The sequence below is a fragment of the Myotis lucifugus genome, unplaced genomic scaffold (assembly GCF_000147115.1).
Source record: "Myotis lucifugus unplaced genomic scaffold, Myoluc2.0 scaffold_229, whole genome shotgun sequence".
NCBI lineage: Eukaryota > Metazoa > Chordata > Mammalia > Chiroptera > Vespertilionidae > Myotis > Myotis lucifugus.
Window position 1 is genome coordinate 920,131 of NW_005871277.1, and position 18,510 is coordinate 938,640.

An 18,510-nucleotide genomic window follows, 5' to 3' on the forward strand; every position below is an offset into this window, starting at 1 on the left:
CCCCTCCAGGGTCCCTCTTGGAGGCTAGGCGAAGAAGCTGGTGCTTTATCTCTGTCCGCACTCTGCAGGCGATACCCAGGGCAGCCCCCCTCAGAAGCCACAAGGAAAGCTAGTGGCGATCCTCCTCCCTCCCCCTCCCCCCTCAATGTATCTTCCAAACCACCCCCACGCATGAGCCTGGATCCAGAAAGGTTGTGGTGGGGCCTGGGAGGCTTGTTGCTGGGACGCAGGGGACAGCAGAGCAGTTAGGGTTTGTGGCCGTGCGTCTCGAGTAACTTTCTGCTCTTACCAGGTAGCGGAAGGGAATTTTTCCTCCTAGGACCAAACACCTGGGACTCCTGATCTTCACCCCTGTCTTCCTTCGGCTGTACCCCTTTTGCTCCCTTTGTATGTATATTATATCGCACAGCAAGGCTTTTACTAGGATATGAGGGACTCTTGGGCATTACAAACGACACAGGTAGTTTTCCCATTTAATGTGGCACAAGCGTAAGACAGACCGGTCCTAGACTCTTGAAGCCTTTGCACCCCCTCCCCCTTTAAATTTGGCCGACGCTGGAAACGTTGGATCCTTTCTGCTGGAGCCTCGGATTTACGCCCTTTGCCCCAGGCACTGGTTCCCAAATGCATGCATCTGGGGTACCTGAAGGGCCTGTGAAACAGATGGCTGGGGCCAGCCCCCCAGTTGCTGGTAATAGGCCTGGGCTGGCCCTGATAATTCGAGGGTCTAACAAGTTCGGAGGTGCTGGTGCTGCTGGTCTAGGTTTCTGACGCTGAGAACCGCTGCCTGTGGCCAGACTTCTTCACATAAACCTGGCAGTGGTTTGGGGGTCAAAAGACCTGTGTGTAGAGTACTTCTGTGCCGGAAGCTAGTAATAAGAGCTTGTGTGGGTAATTGAACCTCGTGGGTCTGAATTCTTTCATTTGTAGAATTAAGAAAGTGTACTTTAAAAACAAGCAAGCTCTGAAGGCTACATTATCTTATACCAAATTGAAAGTGAAATACTTAAAAGTTTTCCCCTTAATTTTCTTATTTCTCTTGATAGGCGCTTCTCTTTTGATCATATAGCTTATACTCATAAACTAGGTTTTTGCTGTGAATCCCTAGTATGTAAAGCCCCTGATATTTCTTAACTATATATTAAATTCTGTAAGGTCAGAACCTATGCTTTTTTTCATCTTTCTCTGCCAGCACCTTGTGTGGTGAGATATTTGGAATGAGCTCACCCCCAGCCCACTTACCCCCTTGAAGAAGTTTTTCTCTCCTAATTCTATGCCACATAGTAAAACACTATATGGCTACTGTAGCTGATTCCCCACAAGATTGGAATAAATGCTTATGCCCAATGCCTGTAATTGTCCCTGTGAGTGCTTTATTACCCAGAATCGCTGGCCTCCACTGATTCTTAATGTGTTTCTATACTCAAGTTGGAAGAGATAATAGCTTAATTAAATTCAACACACATTTATTGAGCATCTTTTCTTCCAAATATTTAGCAAAATGTTAGGCTCTGGAAATATGAAAGTGAATAAGGAGATCTTTGCTCTCAGGGGCAGGGCTCACAGTGGGAGATAAAGATGCTAAACTGCCCACAGCAAGAAAGGCTTCCTGGGATTACTTCTCCTTTGGACCATGATTTAGGCTGCAGTGGAAACCTGATGCTTCTCTGATTCCTCTGGTCCAGCAAGCATGGGTCCCCTCCTTGAGCATCTCATATGCAGGGGAGCCCGGGAAAGCCAGAAGGAGGTCATCTGGGGACAGAGCAGGGAGCGTCTGGACTAGAATTTTAATTACAAAACTAAAAACCTAGTTAATGACTTCTGAATTGACTGTTCTGAATCATCCATATTTACACCTCAGGTCAGGCTGTATTTATAATATCCTGTTATCTTTTATTAAGTCATGTTGTGTGATTGGCATTGACCATGTTTGTTGTAGTCATTCATTGGATACAGCTAGTGTAACTCTGGCTGCCAAATGAAAACTCTGCTGATAGCAGGATGGGAGTCAGGTTTGCTGACTGCCCTTTTCCTACTTCAGATTAGTTTGGGTTCTGTTTTAACCTGGGCGTATAGATGCTGCTTTATGTAGGCCATTAACTATCTCTGGGTAATCACCCTTACCTAAGGTTCATCTTCGCGTTGGAGATTAACAAATATCATGATGGCCACATAGTTAATTTTGGACTCTTAAAATCTATATTTGGCCTCTAGCCTGCCTCAAGTCTGTAATGAATTCCTTTCACCATCCTAAGCTAATACATTAGGGCCCAAGTACTCAATAAAACCATATAGTATCCTTGTTCCTCTCAAAACACCTCCCTTATCACCAGCAAAGAGCTGGACAATTTCTCAAAAGATGACCCATCTCTCTGCCTTTAGGGAGAGAATCATCCCTATCTTCAGGATGAGTTGATGTGACTTGTCCAGGGTGACACACCTTTAGGAGGTAGAATGCAAGTCATTTAACTCCAAAGGCAGAACTGTCCACTGTTCAGCCTCCTGGGCCTTTGGTACATATCTATTGAACACATTTCAAGTAAAAAATGAAGTGAATTATAATGATTTTAGAGCTTTATTTTACATTTTTCATGTTTGCATTTACTCTCAGTGACATTTTTATGCCCATTGTACACTTTGATCCTAACCACAAAGTCTACAAATTCAGGGTTGAAAGTATTTATATCTCAGCCTCCCTGACTTCGCTGTACCGCCACCGCCCATCTGACCTCTTTATTCCTAATCTTCCCCTTCTCTACACCTTATTCTGTTTCTCTGAAACCTATTGTAGTAACTTTGAGCCACTTCTCTCCGTGCTACTCAGATATTTTATGTTGAATCTAATGAAGAAGGGAAACATTTTAAGTGGCAAAATAGTTTTTAAACATAGTTTGAGCTTGATGTGTTCAGAAGTCAGTGAATTCATTTCCTTTTATTTCTTTTGCCTTTTGAGTTAAGTTTTTGAGGGACTTCTTGGGTATACTAACCGCTCGCCTCATATTGCCCCCTCCCAGTTACAGGGAGGGAAGGGGACTATGATATTGATCCGTAGAAGCATTGCTAATATGATTTGGGAAGATTGCATATAACTGCTTATTAGAGTTGATTTCAATCCTGCCTGTCAGTTTCCACCCTTGGAAAAGGGTCCTATTTGATCCTAGCTTATAAGTGCTGTCAACGCAGGACTCCTCTGGTTTAACACTTCACTTTTGATGTAACAGTAAACAGACCAAGATTTTTCCTTTACATTTTAATCTTTTGGTAATTTTGATGAAATAACAGACTGTTTGCTTAACATTTAAATCTTGCCTTCTTCCCAAAAGTTGGAAAAAAGAGAACAAAATATATTGGGCACCTGCCCTATGCCAGGCTGTATGCTGAGTGGTTCTGTATGTTTGGGACCGTCACCTGAGGTGGTATGAGCCACATTTTGAAGATGAGACTTAGGGAGTGTCACATGGCCAGTAAGTGAGGAGAGGGGTCCAGCCCTAACCCTTATATGGGAAGCATGGAGAAGCATTTTGTGTCTATGACAGTTAACACAACAAAAGAATCTTCCAGTAGTGGGATCATACTGGGCTAATCTTTAGTTTTAAAGAACAATACAGCATTGGAAAAGGGCAGCTAATACATTAGGGCCCAATTGTATTAGTTGATTTCTGTTCTAGAGCAAATGAGAAAGAAGATCTGTTGCAATGACCCAGTAAGCAGTCATACTCGAATTTCTAGGTTATGGATCTGAATTAGTGTAAGACAAGAATGGAGACTGGCAGGGATAGCGATGTCTGCTAAATAGAATCATTTGAACCTTTCTGATCACTGTTTTCTTCTGAAAATTATTTGCTACTAAATAGGTCACTATCTCTCCTTGAGACAGATATGACTACAAACCTTGTCATTTAGGCTCCAGAATGACCCCCGCAAATAGCAATACTTTAAGGTAGAGAAGCAGGTACCCTTCCATTGCCTGCAGTTTCCCGTTCTTGTCAGTAGGATTCTGTAGGGTCTTCACGGGCTGTGACACTTCAGTAAGAAGCAGAGACAGCTGGACCAGGATTGGAGAAAGGTCTTATCTTTTCCACATCTCTCCCCAATTCTGCCTCATAGAAATACACACTCTTGACTAGCTATGGGACCTAGGCTTGTGAAACACGTCTGCACACATCATTTCAGAACCTTCTGGAACCAAGTCTTTCACTCTTCCTGGCCTGGCTTCACATTCTCTCTGTGTCATCCTTTTGTTCAGTTTTTAGCTGTCATTGTGGAACCCTTCCAAGGATAGACATTGAATGGGAAGGTGTTAGAAGAGCAAGGACAACCAGTTTGCAAGAGAGACTTACAGTGTAGTACACCCCGTGAATTAAAGAATAAAACAGTGTCCATTTTCTAGCTCTGATACTGATACCTGACAGTTGCAAGCACATTTTAGTTCATAAACTCACCCAGATCTCAGCTAGTCTTGTGTGTGAGGAGAGCAGTTATCTGCAGGGGGCTTTACCCTTTACAAGGGCCCTTGTGTGTTATCCCATGAAACCCTCCTGGGCCTTCCATCTTTGGGTTCCTAGTCCACAGCACTGCCCGCCTCCTGTCCCTTCCCATCTCTTGTCCCACCAAGGACTCCCCTTCCTCCCTTCATTCTGCTGCTGAGGATCTGTTTGCCTTCATCTCAGTTTCTCAGGCTGCCAACATAAATACAGACAAGCATTGGAAATCTCATTTCCTGATTCTGAAGGGCATTTTAAAATGGCAGTTTTTAATTTATATTTTTTAAATTGATTTCAGAGAGGGAGAGAAAGATAGAAACCTCAATAATGAGAGAGAAACATTGATTGGCTGCCTCCTGCATGCCTCCTATTAGGGATCCAGCCCAAAACCCCAGGCATATGCCCTGACCCAGAATCGAACCGTGACCTTCTGGTTCATAGGTCGACACTCAACCACAGAGCCACACTGGCCGGGCTAAAAATGGCAACTTTTATGAGGTGCTGTTATATTCTTTTCCTTTGGAAAGCCAAGTCCTGTGAGAACAGAACCCTTTCCATAGTAGGGACTTCTTGTAGCTAGTACAACATGAAAACGAGGAGGCTTCCTTCGGCTTCACTGGGCATGGGTGCTACCTTGCAAGATTGGAGGGAAGAGGGAGTTTGGAAGTTTTGGCTTGATCAGTAGTCATTATTGTAGCTTCATTAAATTACTGGATGTCTAGTTTTGTGCTTATTAAAGTTTATTTAAATTCTCAAAGTAAGCCGAACCAGTTTGGCTCAGTGGATAGAGCATCGGCCTGCGGACTCAAGGGTCCCAGGTTCGATTCTGGTCAAGGGCATGTACCTTGGTTGCATGCACATCCCCACTGGGGGGCGTGCAGGAGGCAGTTGATCGATGTTTCTAACTCTATCCCTCTCCCTTCTTCTCTGTAAAAAAATCAATAAAATATATTTTAAAAAAAAGAAAAAAGAAAAGAAAATAGATTCATTTAAAAAAAAATCCTCAAAGTAAAATGATTTTTTTTCCTAATGCACAGCTTTGTGTGACTTGCATTTGGATTGTCCCAGGGCAGTCTGAAGACTCCTTGCAATGAGCTGCGGTTCTGTCGAGTTAGGAACCACTAAGAGTGTCGGTTTACTCACAGTCCAAGCAGTAAACGGTCTTCCGTATTCATTCCTTGTCCAGCACATGGTTTGCTGGATACATGAATAAGAATTAGTAAGACATTGTCTGTCCTTCCAGAGACAGACTTAAAAGACCTACGTGTTCTGTGTGTGAGTGCCTGTTGCGTGATGGGCAGTGAGCTATGTGCTGTCCCTGTCCTCAGAGCTTTACAGTCTGGTGAGTTCAGCAGCAAAATGAACAGTTCTTACACAAAAAGTGGATAAGTGTGCTGTGATGGGGGCAGTGCAAGTTTCTGTGGGAGTGGTCTGAACGGGGCAGGGAGGCATCCTGGGAAAACTGCAGCTGACGGATGAGTAGAGTTAACCACAGGGATAGGAAAGGGCTTTCAGGAGGAGTGAACAGCATCGTGAAATCCTAGTGAGGACATAGGAAAGGGACAGTACTGGACTGTGAAGCAGTGACATTCAGTGGGAGTGGTGATCGTGGGCAACGAGAAGTAGGTAGGGGCCAGGTCGTGAAGGGCTTTGAGAATCAAATCATAAGTTTAAATTTTATTCTGTGGACAATGTGAAGCCATCGGCTGATTTTTTATGTTAGAAAGTCCACCACTCAGACCTGCCTGCAATGTTGCAGGTGCAGCTAATGTCGAGGGGGCTCTTGCCCATTACATTCCTGCACCCATTTGCCCCACCCACAAAAAACAAATAAAAAAACCTAAAGGTAAATGTATAGGTTCTAGAAATAAAAACTAGAGTAGTAAGTACAAGCTGACTCCGCCACAGCCCAAGGACATTTGAAACCAAAATAAAGGCTTCTGGAGTTTGGGGTTCTAAAATCAGTGCTCCAACAAGGAGACATGAACTGGGGAACTGGTGGGGTGGGGAAGTCCATGGAATTGAACCTCTCTCAGCCTGGAGCCTTGAAGAGCTGCCCCTAGAAATCTGTCGAGTGATAAGTCAAAAGGGCGAGGAAGTAAGCCTCCATAACCTTCGGTAGGACAAAAGTCACAAGCATTGGCCCAAATAATACCAGCTTAAGTCAGGAACACTGAGAAATTAACATAAAAACTGATCCAAGATCATTGAAATCATTAGGTTTTAGGTAGAAGCAAATGAAATTCTATTCAAAGAGCTCACTTTTATAACCTAGGGCTCTCCGAGCTCCCAACATATAAAATTCAATCATTGAGGATGGGCATAGCATTTTAAGCATTACAAACCGCCTAAGAAAACAAATCATGAGCTAGAGATTGCAGATTGAATAAGTAGGCAAATTAGCATATGAACATCGAGATATGGGACTCTAAAACAAACTGAGAGTATATAGTAGATATTTTAGGATAATGGATAAGTAAGCAGGAAGAGCAATGTGATATAGATAATAAAAATGAATAATATTTTTATTATTGAAATTAAACTCATTTGATGGGCAATAGCACATAGACACAGCTATTAAGGGTGAATTGATAATTTTGAAGGTGGATCTAAGGCAGTTCGTTTGAAGCACAAAGATTAAACAATGAAGAATTTCTCCGGTTATATGTGGGGACTGCATCTTGGTCTGGAGGGGACATGGCCAGGAAGACCAGTGGTAAAACTTGAACCAAGTTGTTCAACGTGCCTGTCACATGCCAGTGAGGTGGAGCTGGTGATGTCATTTTTTTAAAGGATTCTATTACTGCCTTTTAGTGGGCTTCTCCAGGGGACTGGCAGTGGAGGTGAGATGGATGAATTTGAAAGAAGTTTAAAGGTAGAATTAACAAGATTGGGTGAATAAAAAAGAGAGTAGAAACATAATGGAGAAAAAAAGACTGATTCTTCCTGTTAAAGTGGGAAGAAAACTTCAAAGTGGAGGTGTATTCATTTAAATGCATTTTTATTGCACTTTATTATAGGTATTGGGCATTGATGAAAAGCATAGCCCCTAACTTTAAAGCGGTTCACAGAAAAGATGAAAAATGGCTATTTGAGCCCCAATCGGTTTGGCTCAGTGGATAGAGCATCAGCCTTCGGACTGAAGGGTCCCAGGTTCGATTCCGGTCAAGGGCATGTACCTTGGTTGCGGGCACATCCCCAGTGGGGAGTGTGCAGGAGGCAGCTGATCTATGTTTCTCTCTCATTGATGTTTCTAACTCTCTATCCCTCTCCCTTCCTCTCTGTAAAAAGTCAATAAAATATATTTTTAAAAATGGCTATTTGATATGACCGATACTGTGATAGAGATGTGCGCAGGTTGCTATGGAGGCACAGTGATTTCTAACCATGTCTAAGGATGGGGGGAATGGGATCAAAGCAATCATCTCAGCGGACATGAAGCCTGAGCTGTGTCTTGAAAGATAAAGTCTACCCTAATGAAGGGCAAAGACTCAGAAGGAACAGCATGTTCAAAAGCCAAAGAACTTAGGACTTTTGTGTGCTTTGCATGCACACACGTGTGTATGTGTTTGAAAGGATTGGAGAGGAGGGCAAAGGAAATAAAATGAAGGTCCATCCTAAAATATGATACTTGGAAGTAAGTCTGTATTTCACTTACAAGCCAGGATTGATTGAGGGTCTTAAATAGGGACCAGATTTGCTAAGAGTACTCACTCTTGTGCCTGGTAACTTGAAGGTAGGCCTGGAGCAGGTAGCTCACATCTGGAGGCAGTTTCAGTAATCCGGATGAGAACTGATAAGGACCTACCCTGCAGGTCATGGGGATGGAGAAGAGGGACCTGTCAAGAAGAAGTGGGGACACCATGCAGCATTGGGGGTGGGGAGTTATGGGTTTTCCATGCAGAAGGAACTGCCTTCACGCAGGCCTGGAGGCCTGCCTGGAGGCCTGGAAAGACACCCTGTTGTAGGGAGATGAGCAATGCATTTGTTATAACCAGGTAAGGCAGAGGGAAGGGTAGGATGTGAAGCATAAAAATAGATTGAGGGCTGATTGTGAAGAGCTTGGAACTGATCCTAGTAAGAAATTATCATCATCATCATTATTATTTATCCTCATCTGAGGATATGTGGGGTTTTTTATTGATTTGAGAGAGAGAGAAACATCACTGTAAGAGAAGCATCGATGGGTTCCCTCCCACACGCACCCTGACCAGGAATCGAACCTGCAACTGTACAGGATGACATTCCAACCAACTGAGCCACCTGGCCAGGGAAGAAATTATTTTTTAAATGTTGAGTGATGCCGTTTGAACTAAAACTTAGAAATATTTTTTAAAAAGTTAACTTTGGCATGCCATCACTCTTCTAAGTACTTCACAGGTACTAATACATTTAATCCTCATAGTACCTATTAGATGAATACCATTATGACCTCTATTCTATGAATGGGGGGACAGGCATAAGGAGGATAAGGACTTGCCTGTGGCCTCATAACGAGGGAACAGTAGAGCCAGGATTCACACCCTGGCAGCCTACCCCAAGGCTCTCTTAACCTTATGCACCCTCACACCCTCGGTGTTTCAACCAAGATGCACATCCAAAGCTCACCTAGCACTTCTAAAGATACAGATGCTTAGATTGACTGAATCAGAATATCCAGAGAAATGATGTGTGATACTGTTTGCAAAAGCTTCGTGGGTAATTCTGTTGCCCTTTGCTCCCAGTTGAGTACGGCCGGCACCCAGTTAGGTTACGGCAGTGGTGCAGGCAAGAGGTGAGGGCCCAAACTACAGCCGTCTCTGTAAGGAAGAGGAGGAAACAGGTTCAGAGGGTAGGAGGCAGAATCAGTTTAATGAGCTGTAAGCAATGGGGAAGAATCAGTGTTAAACCCAAGGATCACAAAGTTTAATCTTGACTAGAATGATCCAGCCTAGACAGGCTTCCAGGAAGAGGGAGGGTTGGGAGTAAGACCGATGCGTGGACTTCATTTTGAACGCTTGGGTGTGAGTGCCTGTAGGTCTTCCAACTAAAGATGTCTTACAAGAGAAAAGTTGCTTTTGTGGGGGCCTGTGTGCCAGCCACTATAAGTGGCTTTCTCCACTGTTAACTCACCGGATCCTCCCCTCAAATCTCTGAGAGTTTCCATTTTACAGAAGAAATGAATACTGGGTATGATTCGGTTCAGAATGAACTTTGATAAGACCTTCTCTATTTCAGTCCTGTCGATGTGTCTCTTCTGAGAATATACATTCTAGTATATATGTAAATGTGTTTGTACAGGACACACCTTGGTCAGTACCACGGTTTTTAGCAGGTAATTCTGAGTGTCCTTGCTGCTAGCCACTTAGCTTTTAGGTTCACAAGTCTCGTGAAGTAGAAATGCAGTGTTTTTTTATGGGGTGTGAACCATGCCCAGGAAAAGAGGTGGGGAATTTACGTGTTCAACATACGTCATCTGGTCCGACTAGATTTGTTTATGGGTTATGCAGATTCGGGGAAAGGGGACTTAATAGCTTGAGGAAGTGTTATATGTGCAAGATTATGATTAAACTCAGAACTGCTACCACTGTGCATAATTCTGAGCTTACACTGTTTGTCTCTACTTCTCTACCCCAGGTCCCTTGGGAGAAACTCCTCGAGGTGCCCAGGCTGAGACTGGGGGGTAATGGCAGTGTGAGCTCTAGATGGTGTGAGACCAGCCCAGAGCCAGAAAATGGCTACAGCCTTGGAACCAGAGGACCAGGATCTTTGGGAAGAAGAGGGGATTCTACTGGTGAAATTGGAAGATGATTTCACCTGTAGGCCAGAATCTGTCTTGCAGAGGGACGACCCCGTGCTTGAGACCTCACACCAGAACTTCCGGCGCTTTCGCTACCAGGAAGCAGCAAGCCCTCGGGAAGCTCTCATTCGACTCCGAGAACTTTGTCGTCAGTGGCTGAGGCCAGAGAGGCGCACAAAGGAGCAGATCCTAGAGCTGCTCGTGCTGGAACAGTTCCTTACCGTGCTGCCCGGAGAGCTGCAGAGCTGGGTGCGGGGCCAGCGGCCAGAGAGTGGCGAGGAGGCGGTGACACTGGTGGAGGGTTTGCAAAACCAACCCAGGACACCAAGGCGGTGGGTGAGGAGGGGGAGTCCTGACCTGTGTGATGTGGAGGGGGACCATTGGCTGGAAGGACGGATTTGGGAGTAGGGCTGACGGGGCCCCATAAATCACCTTTACATTTAATTGGCTCTGCCCTTGGGTTGCGCCTAGATCCATAAGCCCCGTGGGGCAGAGGCGGTGTCTGTGTGTGTGAGTGTGACTTTCTGGTTTTTGAAACACCCACCTAGGGACTACCTACAGGGCCCTCATCACCCCAGGGTCACGTGGCTTTCGTTTTCCCTTCTTTAGATGTTGAATCTCCAGTTTCTGGGGAGGAAGATTTTGTTACTTCCTCAAAGGTTCTCATAAACCCTCAGTCACAGATTTCCGCCCAGGTCAACAGCACATGGAAGCAGACACTGAGGGTTGCTGCGGGTGGGACAGGTAGCGATGGGAAGGCCAGGACTGAGGTCCTGGTGGGTAGGGACACGGTTGTGGGAGGCGAGAAAGCAGTGCAGTGTCTGATCGTTCCTGCTTTGATCTGGCGAGGATAACAGCTTCCTTGCGTGCCCCAATGGAACTGGGGGTTCCCCTCTTCATCTGGGTCCCTCTGGGAGTTTTTTTCTATTGGCAGCTTCTCCTAAAATGAGCCCTGATGACAACCAAGACTTTCCTCCTGATTCCATGGTGACTGGAAGTTGGAATTATTCCCAGGTGACTGCCCATGTTCATGGCCAGGAAGTCCTGTCAGAGGAGCCAGTGCACCCAGGAGCAGAGCCTGAGTCACCTAGTGAGCTGCAGGATCCTGCGCAGACCCTGAGCCCAGAGGAGCCCCATGCGGAGATCACACTGAGCCCAGATCCGGGGGAACCAGCAGAGCAGAGCCTGTGCCATGAACTGGAGCTGCAGCCCTTGCACGAGAGCGGTGGGAAGCCCCGGCAGAGTGTGGGGGTGGAGGGTGGGGTGGACTTCTGTACCGGCGAGGCTGGGGAAATTGGAATAGGAATAACTCACAGGACAGGGTGTTGAGAGAGAGTACTAGCTAGAGTCCCCGGGACTAGGGCTGAGCTTAGAGAGCAGTGCTCTTGGTCATTCCCTTAGCATCCGTTAGTGTTGTAGATTGTGTTTGGGTTATTGGAGCTGCCCTTGATTCCCAAAGATGATGGGGGTTGCTCAGCTCTTTGTTAGTTTCAGGGGTGCATTGCCTATTGCTGACCTCTGCCCTCTTTTCTTCGTAGAGGTTCCAGTGCCCCAGGACCCAGGCCTTCCTGAGGAGAGGAACACTGGAAACTCCGAGATGGTCGCCCTTCTTACTGCTCTGTCACAGGTGCACCCTCGTGTCCTTCTATTTCCTAGAGAATTTGAAGAGTCATATACTCAATGGGTCAGACAGGACACCAGTTTCCACTCTTCTTCTGTCAGTTTAAATTCTGTTCTTCACTTGTGGGGGCTGGGGAAAGGGAGTTGCATCTAATGAGATAAATTATAATAGTCTCAGTTGGATCTGCAGGCTCCAAAACCCCTTTATTTGCCACTGACCAGGGGGACTAACAGAATGGGATTATTTTGTAACTCTCCACTGCAACTTTGACGTTGAATGGGGGTTTGTTTTGGTTTTTAGGAATAAACTTGACAGTCATTGGTAAGGATGTCTCACTGCTGCAGAAGTGATTTCTGAACTTGCATGGTGACTCTTGCAAGGGCTGCCTTCAGTCAGGCCACAACATTATGAAGACTGACCTTAGGCAGAGCCCAGAAGCGAAGCTATGTGGCTGGGGGGCAAAGGAATAGAATTTATCTGTGCTTTTAGACTAATGGAGCTGAAGACAAAAGTCTTATTTATGCTGTGTAGACTTTGTAAGTGATAAGAGTGATTAGAGAAGGTCAGTCAGGGAAAACTTCCTAGAAAAGATGACTTTTTACACAAATGTAAGTAGCATTAAAGCATCAACTAGGGAATTGAATGATGGCTTTTAAGACTTTTTTTTGTAATTAAACAATATTCTCAAGAGGAAGAACATAGTTCTTCTGAAAGGAAGTAAGACGAGGTAGTGGTAGCAGGCCAGTGTGAACGTGCCAGTAGGGAAGCAGTGACATGGTGAAACACAGGTTTCCTGAGGGAGCCAAGTATCCCATTGGAGTCCCTTCTGTCTGCTGGGTGGATTCTGCCTATTCCAGAGACCTTCCTTCCAGGAACAGAATGGGAGGCTCCATGAGGCTTCGCATTTTAATTGAATCCTGCTGTTGTTTCAGGGATTGGTAACGTTCAAGGATGTGGCTGTATGCTTCTCCCAGGAGCAGTGGGATGATCTGGATCCAACACAGAAAGAGTTCTATGGAGAATATGTCTTGGAAGAAGACTGTGGAATTGTGGTCTCCTTGTGTAAGGAAGTTCAAGTGTTTCTAGAGTGTTATGAACACAGAGATCTTTCTCCTGTTGGAAATTATGGGGGCTTAGAGCTTATACTGTATGTTCTAGACTTCTCTTATGCCTACCCCACCAATGAGATTGAAGGGTTAGCTGAGTAAAATGATATCCTTCTAAGTTAAAGGGAAGAGAAATGCTTAGAAAATGGTTGAAAACTTCTAATAAGAAAGTAAAGTTATAATATTACTAGAGGCCCAGTGCATGAAATTCATGCACGGGTAGGGTCCCTAGGCCTGGCCAGCAACAGAGGGCCAATCAAGGCCTTCCTTCCAGTTGCTGGCCATGGTCTTCTTTCCCTGGCTGCTGGCTGGGGCCTTCATTCCATGCCACCCCCTGGTGGTCAGCACACATCATAGCGAGCAATTGAACTCCCAGTCGAACTCCTGAGGGGTCAATTTGCACATTAGGCTTTTATATGTAGATCTAGAGAGAGATCACTTTAATATATTTGAGGTAAGCATGAGTTTTGAAACAATAAAAGTTGGAGATAATCTATTTATTTAACTATGGGAAGAGAGGGTAGCATTTACAGTGTGTAATTATTGAGGTATAGGTAAAAGACAAAAAGTATGCAGTACTTGGTTGGAGGTACTTAAGCTAAAAAGACCAAAGAGTTGAATGACTTACTTGGCTGATCTGCTTTTACACAGGGAATTGTTTAACCAATCATAATGTCCTATTTCCCCTCTTGAACAGCATTTCCAATCCCCAGATTAGATGAGATCTCCCACATTATAGAAGAAGAGCCTTTGGTTCCAGATATTCTAGAGCCTCAAGAACCTCAAGAGCCAGACATCCTGACTTTTACCTACACAGGTGAGGAAAGACCAGAGGATTCACAAAGCAGCTGGCAGTTCCTTTAGTCGGTGCTCCCCTCTCTCTGAGGTATCGCCCTCATTGGTTCTTCCAATATGTCAGGCATTACTGCTGTCTCCCTCTAAACGCCAATCCTTCTATCCTTTCCCTCCTCTTACCCCTCCCATCATTCATTTGAGGTATATGTAATACAAAATGTGGGGGGGGGGGGGGTATTGGGACTTTTGGAATTGTGGCTAAACCATTTATTAAGCAGTTTACGTAAACTTGATCCTCAGCCTCCACATTTGTGAAATGAGTATTATAATATTTGTCCAAATTAAGGCTATTCACAGCTTAAGATAACAAGAAAGTGCCTGCATATGACAGGCATTCATGTGACTATTTCCTTTTTTCCCTGTCTCTACAGTTATGAAATATGGGCTTCTCACTGTGTGGTCTGGCCCTTCCAGAACTCTGTTTTAAAATACCCCCCCCCCAATTGTGTAGAAGGCATCATTACCTCTATAATTTTCTCCTCTCACCATCTCTTTAGGAGATAGGAGTGAAGATGAGGAAGAGTTTCTTGAGCAAGAAGATCTGAATTTGGAGACTCTACACACATCTGTTTTAGGAGATCCAGAAATCCACCAGACTCCAGATTGGAAAATAGTCTTTGAGGATGACCCAGGTAGACTTGATGAAAGATTTGATACAAATATTTCTCAACTTAATAGTTCAATAAATCTTCAGGAAACTGTACCTATCCACTCCCTGTTAGGGAAACCTCATGGCTGTCCTATATGTGGAAAAAATTTCACATGTAACTCCCACCTTGTTAGACACCTGAGAACTCACACAGGAGAAAAACCCTATAAATGTATGGAGTGTGGCAAAAGTTACACACGGAGCTCACATCTTGCCAGGCATCAAAAGGTTCACGTACTGGGCACTTCTTATAAATTCCCCCTAAACCAGAAGAATCTGAATGAGACCTCCCCTCTGGTCCCAGCTGAGAAAACACCTGTTGAGAAGCCCTACCGATGTGATGAGTGTGGAAAGCACTTCCGCTGGACTTCAGATCTTGTCAGGCATCATAGGACACATACCGGAGAAAAACCTTTCTTTTGTACTATTTGTGGCAAAAACTTCAGCCAGAAATCCGTGCTAACAACACACCAAAGAATCCAGCATGGAGACAAGCCCTACATGTGTGGAGAGTGTGGAGAGTACTTCAGCGACCACAGGCAGTACCTGACACACCGCAAGGCACATGATACTGAGCAGCTCTATCTCTGTGGCCAGTGTGGGCGGAGCTTCAGCCACAGGGCCGCATTTGCCAAGCACCTGAGAGGACACGCTGCGGTGAGGTCCTGCCAATGCAGTGAATGTGGGAAAAGCTTCAGTCGAAGGGACCACCTCGTCAGGCATCAAAGAACACACACTGGCGAGAAACCATTCACGTGCCCTGCCTGTGGGAAGAGCTTCAGCAGAGGCTATCACTTAATCAGGCATCAGAGGACCCACTCAGGAACCACCTCCCAGCTGGGACCCCATGATAGGAGGTCTGCATTCAGCCCTGACCCCGGGGTAGGCGAGGAGAAGCCCTCTGGTCATCCTGGGGAGACCTTTTCCAGGGAGTCTCCCTGACTTGCCTAGATGGACATAACCTTCCCACAATTAGGTAAATGCTCCTCTCAACTTCTCCTTAAGGAGCTATTTTGCCCAAAGTACAACCTGAGTTGAGGCTTCTTGACTGGAGTGTCCCTGCCTCTATGCCATCAGTATGAGGTAGGAGAATTAGAAGTCTTACGAGTTGTGGTTATTATATTTCCCAGAAATAGGCTGTTAGATACCCTAAAGACCAAGCAGCCTCAAGTTAAAGTTGCCCAGGACAATTCCTTAGGTTTGGTAAGGGCTCGGATCTTAAAGCACACAGCCCTGAACTCATGGCCAGATATTTGCATCCAGATTGCTTTGCTAACCATTCACAGGATAACTACACATCTCATTGATCACTTCCTCGCTGGGCACTGTCCATGATACCGGAGAGAGATTGGAGAAGTGTCTGATGGGCGAAAACCTCAAAGCTGCTTCACGTGGACCTTGTCAGGGTGCTCCATTCCCATTGACAAAGTGATGCCAGAGCCAGACACTGCTGAAAAGGAGGATCTTGTCCGAAGCCTCTTTCCTTGTGGGTTTTTCTTCCCCTCCTTTTAGAGTTCTCATGCTGTTCGCCTTCCTACTGTTCGACCAATTTCTTGGTTTTGTCCCCAGCACTTTTTCTACTATAAGTGGGGTGTGGCATTTGGGTGCCAAGGGATTTGCAAAGCATAATTAAGTCATAATGAAAACATTTACATTCCCATATAGGTACAAGCCTGCCCACCCACCCCATCCTCTCCACAGGGGTTTGGGAGGGCCTTTTGGAACAGTGTCACCTTACAAAGGCACTGGGTCACATCACTTACATAAAACTGGAGATCTGAGATCAGATTGTGGAACAATTAAGAAAAAGCTGTTGCTGCTGGCCAAGGCTATCAAGACTATGCTCCTGACACCTAACCCCCATGATCCCTACCCTGGTTCTGTGGTATCAGGGAACATAAGGAACCCCAGCACCTGGGACCCTGAAGAATTTACTAAAAGTAAATGGCTTTCACGTGTTTGCATTGTCTGCTTCTCTGTGGTTTCATTTTCATGTAATTAAGAACTAAGTCATAGTATCTCATGGCCCAAGGGTCTCTCTTGCCTGATAAAGGTTCTGTGGAAATGAGGTTGAATAACTATGAACCTCACCTGCTTTGATTGTGGGAGTGGCAAGGACTGGGGAGACTCCTCCGTACATGGAGCACAGGGTATGGGATTAAAGCATGAGAAGAGGGAGACATCTGTGCCTGGTTTCTTCTGGTCTGTTTTTCAATGCAGTGTACACCAGCGGAATATGGGCATAAGAACAAGGCCCAGCCCTAACAGCTCAACCAGGAAATTCTCATTTTGGTCAGTAATGATATTGCAGTTGACTGGTTTGGTTTTAGTACCAGTCTGCCATTGTCCTTTGGAAATACGCACATGGAAATAAATGAAAGTAACACTGGCAGTCAAGTTCCCTGGGTTTTTTTCTTCTCTTACTTCCCCCATTGACTGCCTCCCGCCCTCCCCGCCCCTCCCCCAGGCCTTCAGCACCTTATTGTTTGTGTCCATGGGTATATGCATATATGCATACAAGGTCTTCGGTTTATTACCTCCCACCCACCACCCTTCCCCCACTTCCCTTTGAGATTCTGCACTCGTCCATGCTTCCATGTCTTTGGATCCACTCCACTCATTGGTTTATTTTGTTACTTAGATTCCACAGATGAGAATGATCATGTGATACTTGTTTTCTCTGACTGACTTCTTTCACTTAGCATAATACTCTCCAGGTCCCTGCACGCTGTCTCAAAAGGTAAGAGATTCTTCTTTTTTATTGCTGCATAGTAGTCCATGGTATAAATGGGCTTTTTTATCCACTCGTCTACTGATGGCACGTGGGCTGTTTCCAAATCTTAGCTATTGTAAATTGTGCTGCTATGAACATAGGGATGTATACATTCTTTCTGATTGGTGCTTTGGGTTTCTTAGGATATATTCCTGGAAGTGGGATCACTGGGTCAAATAGCAGTTCCATATTTAATTTTTTGAGGAAACTCCATACTGTTTTCCATAATGGTTGTACCAGTCTGCATTCTGCATTCCCACCAGCAGTGTACTAGGGTCCCCCCACTCCCCCGCTTTTTTAAAAATATATTTTTGATTTCAGAGAGGGAGAGAGAAAAACATCAATGATGAGAGAGAATCATTGATTGGCTGCCTCCTGCATGCCCCCTACTGGGGATCAAGCCTGCAACCGGGCATGTGCCCTTGACTGGAATCTAACCTGGGACTCTTCAGTTTGCGGGCCAAAGCTCTATCCACAGAGCCAGACCAGCTAGGGCTAGGGTTCCCTTTTCTCCACATCCTCGCCAGCACTTGTCATTTGTTGATTTGTTGATGGTAGCCATTCTAACAGGTGTGAGATGGTACCTCATTGTCGTTTTGATTTGCATCTCCCAGATTAGTGACTTTGAGCATTTCTTCATATGTCTCTTGGCCATCTGTATGTCCTCTTTGGAGAAGTGTCCTTTGCCCATTTTTTAATTGGATTGTTTGTCTTCCTTTTGTTAAGTTGTATGAGTTCCTTGTATATTTTGGATATTAATCCTTTATCAGAAGTATCATTGCCAAATATGTTCTCCCATGCAGTGGGCTCGCTTCGTTTTGTTGATGGTTTCTCTTGCTGTGCAGCAGCTTTGTATTTTGATGTCCCATTTGTTTCTTTTCTCCTTAGTTTCCTTTGCCTTAGGAGATGGATCTGTAAACATATTACTACGAGAGTTGTCTGAGATTTTGCTGCCTATGGTTTCTTCTAGGATTTGTATGGTTTCATGACTTAGATTTAAGTCTTTCATCCATTTTGAGTTTATTCTTATGTATGTTGTAAGTTGGTGGTCTAGGTTCATTTTTTTGCAAGTATCTGTCCAATTTTCCCAACACCATTTATTGAAGAGACTCTCTTGACTCCATTGCATGCTCTTGCCTCCTTTGTCAAATATTAATTGAGCTTAATGGCTTGGGCCGATTTCTGGGTTCTCTGTTCTGTTCCATTGATCTATATGTCTGTTCTAGTGCCAGTTCCAGGCTGT

At 44.9% G+C, this 18,510-nt stretch overlaps 1 protein-coding gene across 3 annotated transcripts; it reads left to right on the top strand.

Moving 5' to 3' along the window:
* The first annotated feature begins 355 nt into the window (after positions 1-355).
* On the top strand, positions 356-16,463 carry ZNF202 (zinc finger protein 202). 3 transcript variants are annotated; one of them, XM_006098307.3, is made up of 7 exons: positions 356-387; positions 10,101-10,599; positions 11,278-11,488; positions 11,802-11,890; positions 12,817-12,946; positions 13,688-13,807; positions 14,343-16,463. In XM_006098307.3, exons 2-7 carry the CDS (start codon positions 10,198-10,200, stop codon positions 15,434-15,436), a joined length of 2,046 nt encoding a protein of 681 aa, XP_006098369.1. In that variant the 5' UTR covers positions 356-387; positions 10,101-10,197; the 3' UTR covers positions 15,437-16,463. The 3 variants fall into 3 exon arrangements, with proteins under 3 accessions (XP_006098369.1, XP_014319457.1, XP_023617813.1); XM_014463971.2 differs by lacking the exon at positions 356-387 and having other exon boundaries at positions 10,334-10,595; XM_023762045.1 differs by lacking the exons at positions 356-387; positions 10,101-10,599; positions 11,278-11,488 and adding an exon at positions 10,612-11,277.
* The last annotated feature ends 2,047 nt before the right edge of the window (positions 16,464-18,510 follow it).

Coding starts and splice junctions, on each gene's coding strand:
- ZNF202 (XM_006098307.3), top strand. CDS start 10,198: ATGGCTACAGCCTTGGAACCAGAGGACCAGGATCTTTGGGAAGAAGAG. Junction 12,947..13,687: donor TGGAATTGTGGTCTCCTTGT/GTAAGGAAGTTC, acceptor CCTCTTGAACAG/CATTTCCAATCCCCAGATTA. Junction 13,808..14,342: donor CCTGACTTTTACCTACACAG/GTGAGGAAAGAC, acceptor CCATCTCTTTAG/GAGATAGGAGTGAAGATGAG.